General features: G+C 39.2%; 1 protein-coding gene across 5 annotated transcripts in view; it reads right to left on the bottom strand.

The window, feature by feature from the left end:
• The window catches only part of LOC133823206 (cationic amino acid transporter 4, vacuolar-like), a 93031-nt gene that overhangs the window by 76769 nt on the left and 2003 nt on the right, over positions 1-14259 (bottom strand). For 4 of the 5 annotated variants that reach the window (XM_062255835.1, XM_062255837.1, XM_062255838.1 and 1 more), the window contains exons 3-12: positions 13151-13235; positions 12592-12732; positions 12364-12482; positions 12189-12285; positions 11863-12035; positions 11695-11761; positions 10937-11095; positions 10482-10740; positions 9857-9965; positions 9222-9334 (exon numbers count right to left, since the gene is read on the bottom strand). In XM_062255835.1, coding sequence (XP_062111819.1) covers positions 9222-9334; positions 9857-9965; positions 10482-10740; positions 10937-11095; positions 11695-11761; positions 11863-12035; positions 12189-12285; positions 12364-12482; positions 12592-12732; positions 13151-13235 — 1322 coding nt within the window. Of the gene's footprint in view, positions 1-9221; positions 9335-9856; positions 9966-10481; positions 10741-10936; positions 11096-11694; positions 11762-11862; positions 12036-12188; positions 12286-12363; positions 12483-12591; positions 12733-13145; positions 13236-14259 lie in introns of all 5 variants that reach the window. The other variant, XM_062255839.1, reaches the window with a different exon arrangement.

The raw sequence follows: 14259 nt of genomic DNA, 5'->3' as shown, positions 1-14259 counted from the left end.
TTTCAATCCGAAGGGCATTACTTTATAACAGTAGAATCTCGTATCGGTCCGAAAGCTGGTGGATCCTCGTCAGGGGGATGCATGCTGATCTCATTGTAGCCTAAGTATGCATCCATGAAAGAGAGGATCTCATGTCCTACAGTAGCATCGACCAACTGGTCGATCCTTGGGAGTGGGAAGTAATCCTTTGGGAATGGCTTTATTGAGATCTGTAAAATCCACACAGGTTCGCCATTTGCCGTTAGGCTTGGGAACCAGTACTGGATTGGAGACCCACGATGGATAAAACGCCACCCTGATGAACCCATTCTCCTTTAATCTCTCAACTTCTTCTTTTAAGGCTCTCGACCGATCTTTATGGAGCAGCCTTCTTTTCTGTTGCACGGGTGGAAAACTCTTGTCTATGTTCAGGACATGGCTGATAACTGCAGGGTCTATCCCAGCCATGTCTTTGTGCGACCAGGCAAAGACTTCCTGGTTTTTCCGCAAAAACTCCACCAGTGCATGCTTCGTGGTTGGTTCTAGGTTTTTCCCGACTTTCACGACTCTGGTCGGGTCTTTCTTGTCAAGTTGGACCTCTTCCAGGTCCTCGATGGGTCCAACGTTTTCTTCAAAATCCCCAAAGCGAGGATCTAAATCCCTATCCCCACTTTGGGCAACACCCTATTTGGTGACTTCGTCACCGGATTGAGCTTGTGTATCAATTGCCATCTACAACCTATCTGGGGGAGTGCTCTTTGACGTTCCCTTCTTTTCTTTCGTGACTGAAGCGTTGTAGCACTCCCTAGGCTCCCTCTAGTTTCCCAACACGCGTCCTACCCCTACGTCTGTTGGGAATTTCATGGCTAAGTGCCACATAGAGGTGACGGCCCGTAGATCAACCAGTATAGGCCTCCCAATGATGGCATTGTACGCCGAAGGACAATCGACTACTATAAAAGTAGCGAGTAATGTCCTGGTAGCAGGCGTTGTACCTGTTGTCACTGGTAGTCTGATCGACCCTGCGGGGGCGAGTCCCTCACCAGAGAAGCCGTATATTGTTTGGTTGCAAGGCTCCATGTCCTTAATGGGCAACTTCATGCGTTCCAGTGAAGACTTATATAGGATGTTCACCGAACTCCCTGTATCAACCAACACTCTCTTCACCATCATGTTGGCCATTTGGATATCCATGACCAACGGATCGGAATGTGGGAACCAAACATGTTGGGCATTGCTATCAGAGAAGGTTATTTCGCCCTCTTCTGATCGAGCCTTTTTCGGCGCGGGTCATCCACAGTCATCGTCTCGATGTCCTGGTCGTGGCGCAGAGTCCGCGCATATCGTTCTCTGGCCTTTCCGCTGTTTCCCGCGAGGTGCGGGCCTCCACAGATGGTTAACAATGTGCCAGTTACGGGGTCAGGCTGCAAAGGTGGCGAGCGTTGGCATGTGGGCGCTTGCTCGTTGCCACCTGGAGCTTCTCGTTGGGAATTTCCCAAGACCCGTATATATCTTCTCAAGTGTCCTTGTCTAATAAGGAACTCGATCTCATCCTTCAACTGGTTGCATTCGTTGGTATCATGTCCGTAGTCGTTATGATAACGACAGAACTTGGTGGTGTCTCTTCTCGAAATATCTTTTCGAATGGGAGCAGGTTTCTTATAAGGCACGCTGGAACTCGTGGCCTGATAAACCTCTCCCCGAGATTCAATAAGGGCAGTATAGTTAGTGAACCGAGGTTCATAACGGTTACCCTTGGGTCGCTTATTGTCAGAGGTGTAAGGCTCATTATGTGGCCGTTTCCCCCCATTCTTGCCATTGCCGTTGTCGTTGGGCTTGGACCCATTGGCGGCTTTGGCGGGGTCGGTGGTCCCCTTGTCCTTGCCTGGGGGCTTTCCTTCGTTGGCTATGGCATCTTCGAGCTTGAAGTAGTGATCAGCTCGATCCAAGAATTCTTGGGTAGTTCTAACCCCATGTTTTCGGAGGCTTTCTCAGAGAGGCGTGCGGCGCTTAACCCCTGCGGTTATGGCCATCATTTTGCCTTCGTCTCCCACTGTTTTTGCTCCAACAGCTGCTCGCATAAAGCGCTGGACGTAGTCCTTCAGTGGTTCTCCATCTTGCTGGCGTATTTCAACCAGCTGGTTTGCCTCAGTCGGGTGCACACGACCCGCGTAGAACTGTCTGTAAAACTCATTTACGAACACTTCCCAGGAAACTATACTTGCAGGAGAGAATTTAAAAAACCACTCCTGTGCGGCATCAGAAAGTGTCGCAGGGAAGATCCTACACCGAGCGTCCTCGGACACTTTCTGAATGTCCATTTGTATCTCAAACTTGTTGACGTGAGATACCGGGTCACCATACCCATCAAAGTTTGGAAGCGTAGGCATTTTAAACTTGCTAGGAGTTTCTCCCATAGCTATCATCTGGACGAAAATAGTGTCTTTCCTCCTGTCGTGGTCGATGTTCTTCCCACGACCAGCTGCTGCACTGCCTGGTTGAGGGCATCTATCTGGGCCTGCACAGCGCCAGGAATCGCCATGGCCTCTGGTGCTGGGGGGACATACTCGCCGTGCCGCTCGCAGTGATCGTGTACATCTCTTAAGTCCTTGTCTCTCCTCCGCTGCTCGTTAGCTCCGAGCAGGTTGAAAACATTATTTTGTCTGGGCTGCCGCCCAGCGTCCCGTCTGTCGGGTTGGTCATCTTGAGGCGGCTTGCTTCTGCCTCCACCTCTTTCTTCATTCCTCCGACTGGCATTTCCTCTGCCTGAGTCAGCCTCATTATAACCATGGCCATCTCTGAATCTTGACTGGCTATGGTGGGATCGATTGTTCCCTCGATTGCCTTCCCGGGCTGGCATCTCCCGAGCATTAGAGGGTGGTCTGCGTTGGTCATTAGGTCCCCGTGCATTATCATGCCGTGGGGGGCCTCGGACTGCAGAGCCTAACTCTGAGTTCCTCCTGTTACCAGGAGGATGCTGTCCTCTGCTCGGAAGGTTTGGCTCATCGCCCCTTGGCATCTAGGACTGCGAGGCTGCTGCCCAGACCTATTCTGCCTCTGCTGCGGGGGATTGCCGCGACCAGTTTGGGATGGAGGCTGTGCTTCAAGGTCTCCTAGCGGGACATCATCCTGAGGTGTCGGTGGCTGCTCGGGCCTTTGTGGGCTCGAGGGTTGGATAGGCGGGCTAGGATTCGGACCCCTGTGGGGTGGCCCATTCGTGGGTTGATCAGGCTGTGAGGCAGGTGCAGCCTGATTCCTAGCCAATTGTAAGGCTGCCATGGCCTCTCTCTGGCTACAGTCCATCTCCGCCTGCCTTTCACTCATCTCCAAGCGCTGCCGTTCAATTTCTTGTTGCTGTCGCGCCATGATTTCGGCAGCACTTTCCTGGCCGGCCCTCAGATTGGCCAGCTCCTCATGTAATGCCCCTAGGGTACTCTTCAGCGTCGCGTCGTCCATTTCTTCCTCGTCAAATTCCAAATGTGGCTCATCCTCAGCCACGTTGGGAGGAGGCGGGTTAGACGGTGCTGCGCCGGCCGCCTGTCCAGTATCCTAGTAGTTTTCGACATTGATCTTTCAACGATAATATATCAAGCTCTCAATGAAAGCACCAGAATGTTGACCCTGATTTTGGTCAACTGACACGGAGTCAAACCTGCTTGATGTGGACAGACACGTTGGAAAGAATGTGATGGCGAAACAATAAAGAACACAAGGGTTTATAGTGGTTCGGCCCCAGAATCTGGTAATAACCTACGTCCACTTGAATTGTTATTGATATTGAATTCAAATGAGTGATCAAAGAACTAGGATTCAATGAGCTTCAACAACCTCTGAAGATAAATACAATATGTCAAATAGGATAACTCTAATCTCTAATGATTCGAAAGCAAGAAAGAAGAAGAAGATCCCTTTCCCTTGAGCCCTCCTCCTCTATTTATAGGCTCAAGGAGGATTTACATTAATTTGTTACAGATATTATTTCCCAAATAATCGGATACTCAGGAAATCATGGGAGATAATTTCGGATACCATCATAACGGCATAAGATCTTTTCCACGTATATCGTTCGTACGACCAGGCTGGTCGTATGTAGAGATTGAGCATCGTGACACTAGATGTATTCCTGGTTGATAGTCGAGCACGAATTCTGTCAGATGTTAGCCACGTGTACTAAATATTTGTCATGTCATCCATGTTTGTTTTTTGGATAACACTTGTGTTTTAAAATACCAAACACCTTTACAAAGTTTACAAACTGTCACACCCTTTATTGGAATTTCTACTAATATGGATTTAAAGGTCTTTGGTTGTATATTGCTGAAAGAAAAAACCATCATTTAGTTGAGGTTGCACATGCCCTTATGTTTTTTATGAATATTCCTAAAAATTTATGGGGTGATGCAATTTTAACTGCATGTTATTTAATAAACCGTATGCCTACTCGTGTTTTAAAATATCAAACACCTTTACAAAGTTTACAAACTGTCACACCCTTTATTGGAATTTCTACTAATATGGATTTAAAGGTCTTTGGTTGTATATTGTTTGTTCATATTCCTACTGAAAAATGTGTTTTTCTTTAATATGCACCTAATAAGAAATGGTATAAATGTTTTAATCCTACTACAAAAAAATCATATGTTGCCATGGATGTTATTTTCTTGGAACATGAACCTTTTTTCCGCAAAATTCATCTTCAAGGGGCGAATGACATTAATGAAGATCACTTTTGGCATACATCTATAACTATGCCTAGTCCATATTTTGTAGATATCAATAATGAGAACATAACTCAGGAAATTGGTATTTTACCTAATGAAAACTCTGACAATCTGGATCTAAGACACCAAATTATTAATGCATCACAAACAGGAGGAGAAATACTACATTCTAATGCTCCTCCACCAGTGCTTCGTGTCTATACTCGAAGGAAATACCCTCAAAATAGTAAGGATACATCAGAACCTCTTGTACAGCCACAATCATCGATTCCAAGTTCTGACTCCATGGAATCACAAGGTAATCCTATCATCCCTACTCAAGTTATTCCTAGCAATATTACTTCAGACTTGGACATGCCTATAGCCCTTAGAAAAGGAACTAGGACTTGTACCAAACATCCTATTGCTAAATATTTATCTTACCACAAGTTATCCAATAAACATAAAGCTTTTACTTCTAATATTTCTCACTTGTCTGTACCAAGAACTATTCAGGAAGCATTAGATGACAGATTGGAAGTCAGAAGTTTTAGAAGAGATGAATGCTCTACAAAAGACTCACTCTTCGAATATTGTTGACCTTCCAAAAGACCAAAAAACAGTAGGTTGCAGATGGGTGTTAACAATCAAATGTAAAGTTGATGGCAACATGGAAAGATACAAGGCTAGACTCATAGCGAAAGGGTTCACACAAACATACGACATCGACTATCAGGAAACATTTGCACCAGTGGCTAAGATAAATTATATTCTTATAATGCTCTCTTTGGGAGAACATTATGATTGGCCACTACAACAGTTAGATGTCAAAAATGCTTTTTTAAATGGAGAATTAGAGGAAAAAGTGTTTATGGACCCTCCACCAGGTTTTAAGGAAAACATTGGGAGTAGTAAAGTGTGCAAACTGAAAAAATCCCTTTATGGACTCAAACAGTCTCCTAGGGCTTGGTTTGAACACTTAGAGAATGCAGTCAAGAGTCATGGTTATACTCAAAATCAGGTTGATCATACTATGTTCGTCAAACATTTAGTTGATGGTAAAGTTTCTATACTTATAGTATATGTTGATGATATAATTTAGTACGGAAGTGATCAAGTTGAACTCAATAGATTAAAGCAATTACTTGATAAAGAATTTGAAATAAAAGACTTGGGCACTCTGAAATATTTTTTGGGAATGGAGTTTGCTAGGTCATCAAAAGGAAATGTTGTCTCTCAACGCAAATATGTTCTTGATTTACTCAAAGAAACCGGTCTACTTGGTAGTAAGGTAGCAGAGACACCTATAGACCCTAATGTGAAGCTACTTCCTGCAAAATCATGTGATAGTATTAATTTGGACCAATATCAGCGTCTTGTGGGGAGGCTAATCTATCTCTCACATACATGTCCTAACATTGCCTTTGCAGTTATTGTTGTGAGTCAATTTATGCATTCTCCCAATCAAAAACATTTTGACGCAGTTAACAGAATTCTAAGGTATCTAAAAGGCACTCCAGGAAAAGGCTACTATTCGAAAAACATGATCATATGCAAGTAGAGGCATACACAGATGCTGATTGGGCTAGTAACATAGTTGATAGAAGGTCTACTTCTGGGTATTGCACATTTGTTGGAGGAAATTTAGTCACATGGTGTAGCAAGAAACAAAGTGTGGTAGCAAGAAGTAGTGCAGAAGCCGAGTACAGGGTAGTTGCACTTGGTATCTGTGAACTCATATGGATAAAGTGAATTCTAGAATAACTAAGGGTGAAGAGTGAACGTCCTATGAGAGTACATTGTGATAACAAAGCTATGATTTCAATTGCTCATAATCCAGTCCTTCATGACAGAACTAAACATGTTGAAATTGATAAGCATTTCATAAAGGAAAAATTGGATGATGATCTTATTTGTCTGCCCTATGTCCCTACGGATGAATAGGTTGCAGATATCCTTACTAAAGGACTACCAAAGAGGCAATCTGAAAGATTAAGTTGCAAGTTGGCCGTGAAAGACATTTTCAAACCAACTTGAGGGGGAGTGTTGAAGATTTTCGAATTAGTTGCCAAATCTTAAGATTTGGTCAAATATCAATTATGCTTAAATCTCTCAAGATTTGATCGTATAATCTTTTATTTTTGGTAGTATATATTTTAGTGTAAATATAAAATATACCTTGTAAATATAGGCTGATTTTTCTACATTAAAATCAGATTATTCTTTCTATTTTTATTCTCTCTGTAAATGCTATAAAGCCACAATTGTATCGATTATTCTTTTAATATAGATGAGAATCATAGAACTTTGATTCCTATAGTTCTTCATATGCTATTTGAAGAAAACACCAAGAAATGGATTGTTGTTCAAGAAGAATGAAGAAAGAAGTGTTGATGTCTTCACAAATGTAGATTGGGCAAAATCCAAGATAGAAGATCAACAACTAGATATTGCACTAAAGTATGGGGGAACTTGGTTACTTGGAGGAGTAAGAAGCAACCAGTTGTAGCTCGAAGTAGTGTTGAATCAGAAGTTAGAGCTCTTGCACAAGGAGTATGTGAACTAATTTGGATCAAACACATACTTGAAGAATTATAGTTTCAAAGGATCAAGCCTTTAAAGTTATATAGTGACAGCAAGTCAGCAATCAACATAGCATATAATCCAGTTCATCACGACAGAACTAAGCATGTTGAAGTGGACAGACACTTCATTAAAGAAAAGATTGACGGAAAGGAGTTATGTGTTGTATATATTCCCAATAAGCAACAACATGTTGATTTATTAACTAAAAGCTTATCTCAAGAAAGTTTTAATGAGTTAGTTTTCAAGCTAGACATGTGGAATCCTTCTGCACTAGCTTGATGGAGGGTGTAGAAAATATTAGTGCATTTACACGGTATCTTTACAATAGGAAAACCAAGCTATATAAATTGTATAGTTACCATAATTAGATTATTTAGTCTACTCTAGAATATTTGGTATTCAATATCAGATTTGTGTATACTTGAACAGTGTCTATTTAAGGGCCTTGGTCCCTATCAATAAAATTATTTAGAGCCTATTTTTCCACACTGCATGATAGAGAATGTGACAGTCAGAATCCCGTGATCCTTAAGGAGAAAGATCGGGTAAGTTGTGCAATCTCACACCACCTGGGGAAGGTCAAGTGTGATGATTCTAAGACTGTGTAGGTATGGGACTACACAGTTGAAGAGGGCTTAAATAGATTGATGGGTACTACCTATATCAGCAAGATGCATCTTCTTTTCGGTGGCCCATCACTTGAGAACTCCAAAGTTAAGCGTGCTTGACCTGGGGTAATCTAGGGATGGGCGACCTCCTGGGAAGTTTTCCTAGGAAGCATGTGAGTGAGGACAAAACACGCTGAAAAAACTCGTGTTGATTTGTAGGGCCAGTCGTCATTCCAGAAAGCAGCCATAGTGACGTGGGGCGTCACAGAAAACTTCCAGAGTTAATGCAGAAATGCAATAGTCAATGGATTGATAGACTATTGCAGACCTTGGAAGGGAGATAGTTCAAGAATCTTTTTGTGCAAATCTGCTTTTGACTTATTAAGAGAAAATGATGTGGGGTTGACTGTAACTTGGGCTGATGTCATTTGGAAATCACCAGCCCCATCCAAATCAGAATTGTTGTTATGGTTATTAGTGTGGGATAAGTTGAATGTGCATGAGGTCCTCCAAAAGTACAAATTTTTTTAGTGTTATCCCCTGGTTGGCATGTGTTATGTAGAAAGATTAACGAGATCAGCAGTCATCTATGCATACATTGTGAGTTTGCTCTACAGTTATGGTATAAATTACTTAAATAATTCAGTGTTTAATGGGGTATTCCGGCTCAAACTGTTGAATCCTTGATGTTCTACATCAGTGGAAGCAAGGAAAGACAAATTCTATGGTGTACTGCTGTATCGGCTGTTCTTTTGGGGCTGTGGCTAGAAAGGAATATGAGGGTTTTTAAAAGACAGGTTACTGAAGTGGATAGTATTTGAGATAAAATTAGATTTTGGGTTGTTCTTTGACTTCATAATGTAAAGGGGTTTAAAGAAATCCCATTCTCTGATTTACTTAGAGAATGGAATAGTTTTTTGTGATAATGTTTTTCTCGTTTTTGTGATACTTGTGGTTTTTCTACATTCTTGTATTATTCATTTTATTAATACAAGGCTATTTTGTTTTTTTTAGAAAAAGGGTAAATAGATTGATTTGGTCAATGATACCAAATAGAAAAGATGGGATTGCTTTCCCCATCTTTGTAGTTTCCTGTTTTTGTATAATATCCCTTTCTTGTTTTCTTTGCCTCTCTATATAAGAGGAATAATGTAGGCATTCAGTGAGTGAATCAATACAGATAATATTCTCTATTTCCCTAAATTCACAATTTTTTTTTACCTAAGTGGAGATTGGCCATATCAAATTTGCTACTGTATTGCTCTTTATCTAGTCTCTATTTTGGGGAATAGGGCTTGAATAATAAAAAAAGGTTTTCAGGGAAATTGTCTGAGTTTCTATCACATACCTCCTGTGTGACCAAAGCTGTGCCTCCCATTATCTTGTTTTATACATGCCAGCACAGTCAAACTGCACAGCAGAAGAGCTCCACCCACACCACAGAATGTCACACGAATAATGCTGGTACAATGAAGAAGTTAGGATAGAGCAACTGATCTATAAAACCATATATTGCATTTGAAAAAGTAACCAACTAACACCAGAAATAAATTATATACGAAGCATTTTAATTTTTTTTTCTCTCTCCTCTGTTGCACGTAAAATGTTAGCCAAAACAAATGCTCAAAAATTTCCACCAAAATATTAAACTTTTCCATAGTGATACTTAGCTGCACAACACAATCATCTTTCCTTTAGCTGTTAATGATGTAAGGATTGGATTCACCTAATGAATTTGACAGATTGCCTAAACTAAACTTTACAATAGATACCTAGAAAATTTCTGAATTATGCTATATGGGATTCCAAGTTTATCTCTGAGAGTATAGTGAGAAAAATAATTTCCATATTTTAAACATTTGATTGCCTTAGAGGAACTTTCTGTGACAATATTCAAACTCGGCAGACGTAATTTTAATCTGGGCTTTATAAAGTGGCAGCACATCTTGAGTATTTTATGTCCAGTAGAAAATGATAACAAACCTGGGAAGGGCTTCAGCTGAAGCTGCAGATGCAAAGACAAGAATTCCTAAACAGATAAAGGTAATGGCCCAAGCAGCAATTTTTCGCCTGCTTAGTTCACTTCTCTTATCTGTTAAATTTAAACAAAAGAAAATTTCAGACTAAAACTCCAAAGGTGACGTATCAAATCATGTGCAACTTAAGATAAAAACTTAAAGAAAATTCCACCTCCACTAGTGTATATATCAGACTCCAATGCTAAACACAGTAACAAAAAAACTCATACTCTATACCTCTGTTTGGAACTCAAGTTTTAGAAACGAAAACAAATAAATTCAAAAAGAAATTATAACTTCAAATTAATGTCAATTTATATAATTTAGAAAGAGAAAAGATTAAAAGTAGTGAATAATAAAATTTCAGGAAAATATTTTATCTATCTTTTTCATATTCTTTTTTGTTATAAATTTTTTTCTTGATAAATTCTAGGTTATAGATGAAGTCTATGGCCAGTGCTGCAGTACCAAAAATAGTAAGAAAGATGTAACAGCCACCAACAATCAGATTAGCCTCATGTTTTACTCGCACCTCCCACCACCAAAAATATTTTCCATTGCTGGAAAGGATGTAAGTACTACTGTATTACCTGGTGCTACACCTTCCAAAATTAGAGGACGATGGATCTCCATTTTTTCATTCAAAGATTGATTATCATTCTCACACGAGTCAGGACCTTGGAATACTCTGCCATCACTTTCTACAGTACTAACACCAAACTGCAATGACACTGACTCTATAGACTCTTGCTGTGATGATGAAAGTGGTATCTCATCTGGTGGAACATATCTGAGTATCAAAACAGACACTGCAACAGTTGTAAATGCAAGCAGGGTACCCACACTAACCTGTTCTTGAGAAAACAAAGACAAGTTAGCACATATAGGGATACAAACAACATATAAATAGTTGGAAAGATAAAATATGCCTCAATTTATCTCGTTGTAAAAGATTTACTGTTCATGATACTAATGCTCAAAATCATATAAAATGAAATGATCATCCACTCTCTCCTCGGTCTTTAGTTACCAAGGTTTAACTTACCATCCCTGCCAATTGTGAAACATCCATAAAGAAGGCCAAGGCTGCCGCAAAGATACCAGTTGCAACAGTACCCTGCACTGGGACCTGTGTGTTTTTGTTAATATCCGAAAAAAATGATGGCAACAATCCATCTCTAGCCATTGCCAACAAGATTCGAGGCTGAAATTCAGTAAACCAAAATTATAATAAGAACAATGTATTCATAGAGTAGTAAACAAAGAATTCTTCAGTTATGTTGAATGGAACAAAGAGTTGTCTATATTATACAAATAAGTTTGTAATGTTAGTAATATCAGTAACAAAATAAACTAATCACATAAAACTAACAAAAGAAAAAAAACACAATTATATGAAAGCTCAAAGATTGAGTTTTATAGTTATGCATGACAATGCGTAGAAAATATTGTATACCGAGCATTTACTCAGTATCTTTCCAATGAGAAACCAAGCTGAATTATTAGAGAGTTACTATAATTAGATTATTTAGTTTTAGGCTAATTGATTTGCCCTAGAATATCTGTAATTACTCTAAAATATTTGGTATTAAATACTAGATTTGTTTATACCTATACAGTGCCTATTTAAAAGCCTTATTCTCTATCAATAAGGATTACCAGAGGCTAATTTTCCACACAATGTTATATCAGAAAAAACAGAATCGTCATTCTCATTTGACTCTATCCTCTGTCTCTTTTATTCAAGCACTTATAAAAATATTACATTGCAAGTTAAAAAACTGAAGGTAGTTACACCTATACCTGAGGAAGAATTGAACCTAACAAACTTGCAGAGAGAGCAGTAACTGCTCCAGTTGTTATAATATACCTACATCAAGAAACAACGAATCTTGCAAGAGTGAATCCCAGACCTAAGAAAGAAAAGGGATTTTTTAACTATCTGAACAACAATAAACGTATAAAGCTTACACTGCCCACTGCACTCCATAACTAGAGAATGCAGAAGAAATAGGGGTGTCGGGATCCAAGGCATTGTATGGTACTAGGCCAACAATAACCACAGACACAAGCATATACAAAATGCAACATATAGATAATGCTATAGCTATACCGAGGGGCAAGTCTTGTTGGGGATGCTTAACCTGTCGGGAAAATTGCAAAGACAAAAGATATAGTTTTTAGTTCTGAATGAGAGCCAAAATATGTTTGAGTTTACACACTCATCAACAATATGATGGAGTAAGAGATGCTAAGAACATTTTGTAGAAGAAAATAATTGCCTAGCAGACCAATACCTCCTCTGCAGTACTGGTAACTGAATCAAAACCTATGTATGAAAAGAAAACTATTGCAGATCCAGCAAACATCCCATTGATTCCAAAAGGGACATACCTAAAACAATCAAAACCACAATGTAAGGTAAACTACTGAATATACAATACAAGACAGCACAGACAATACACCAGTTACCCGCTCTGTATTTTATATCCAGGCCATCCAGTTTTGAAGCCCAAATACCCACCAGCTGTTATGATAAAAAGCAGGGCACCAACATTAATTGTAGTCACAACCATTTGTGTAGATGAACTCTGAAAGATCAAGTATTATACTGAAATAAGAAAATTAACAATGAAAAAATCACTCAAACAGAGAAACAGATACATAGGATAGTTCTTCCTAAGAAGAATAAAAAGGTACCTCCTTGATCCCAACGCACAAGAGTACAGTGACTATTAGCACTAATAGTGCTGCACAGGGATCAGCCACGATACCCAGTACAGGAATGGTATGACGGGCCAAGAAAGTAGGCAAGTTGTTTTCACCTCCAAAAAACAAGGCCTGGTTTTTGTTTTTATTAGTCAAACATTGTTTATTATAAAGAATTGGTTTTTTTTTTTTTGGCTAAAAAGAAAAGGAAAGAAACACCAAGCATGTATTGAACCAAACAATGAATTCATACAGATATAATTAACTCTAAGATAATGAACTTACAGTCCAACTTAGGAAGCATCCTTGACAAGTTTAGAGAAGAATTATTTGCTATAAAAATCCAAGGTCAAGCCCATTTATCAATAGACTAGTTGATTGAAAGGATATAGTTTATATTCCAGGTTCAACTTAGCTAAAATGAGAAAGATACCAACCACTTTTAAACAGATATAGGTGCAATGTAGAATTAGAATTTCCAAAATAATCTATTTGTTTTACTTATAAGTGTGTTTCTATCAAGTATCAACAAAGTGAAGATTCACCATACTAGATTTGGAGTTATGCCACGAGCAACAGCAGCACCACCAATAGTATACTCTAGAATCAAAGCCCAACCAACCAACCAAGCAACACTGCAGAAAACATGAAATTCTAGTAACCACCTGAACATACCAGAAATCCAAAACAAAATCAAAATAGTCACGAAATTGATCTATACTGTAGCAAGTTAGGGAGAGAGATGTGAGACAGAATTGCTCAAGAGATTTTATTCATCATGATTCATGAAGAAGAAATACTGAAACTTTTTGGAGAATAGTTTCTAATAGTTTATTGATACACAGCCATGTATTTATACAGAGAAAAAGATCAGCTCTGATCTTTTAAAATAGAAACAAAATTAGCTAAATAAAGAGAGTTGCCCTAGGATATTTACAGCAATAAAAGCAATTAAAATAAACCTAAAAATCTGCTATATAATGTTACAATCCCTGCTTTTTAGGAACCATATTGACTAGCTTGATTTTCTACACTTCCCCCAAGCTGGTTGATATATGCTTGATAATCCTAACTTAGAACTTGCGTTTGATTTGGTGGAATGGAATGGTAATAGTAGTGGAAATAGTAATGGAATGGAATAAGAATGATAATGGGAATTGATTGCTATGTTTGGTTTGTTGTTGGAATGAACATTGGAAGTAGAATTATTTTGGAATGAACATTGGAACATTGGAATGAACATCGAACACTTCCCCCAAGCTGGTTGATATATGCTTGATAATCCTAATTTAGAACTTGCGTTTGATTTGGTGGAATGGAATGGTAATGGTAGTGGAAATAGTAATGGAATGGAATAAGAATGATAATGGGAATTGATTACTATGTTTGGTTTGTTGTTGGAATGAACATTGGAAGTAGAATTATTTTGTTTTGTTTGGTGTGGGAATGGAATGGAATAAGTGATATTTACTAGGGTGAGAACAACAGCCTCTAACCAGGGTCTTGAGAAAAGAAATTGGTATTCACTAGGGTTGCAGAAGTTCCTATAACCAGGCAGAGGACAACAGCCTCTTTTGCCTTTCCATTGAAGATGAACTCAAGTTCTTGATGGATTCTTGCTGGTCTTCTCCTGAGTTTAAAAAACTATTGTCGTTGCAC

Source organism: Humulus lupulus, chromosome 3 (assembly GCF_963169125.1).
Source record: "Humulus lupulus chromosome 3, drHumLupu1.1, whole genome shotgun sequence".
Classification (NCBI taxonomy): Eukaryota; Viridiplantae; Streptophyta; class Magnoliopsida; order Rosales; family Cannabaceae; genus Humulus; species Humulus lupulus.
This window is presented reverse-complemented; position numbering and strand designations above follow the sequence as displayed.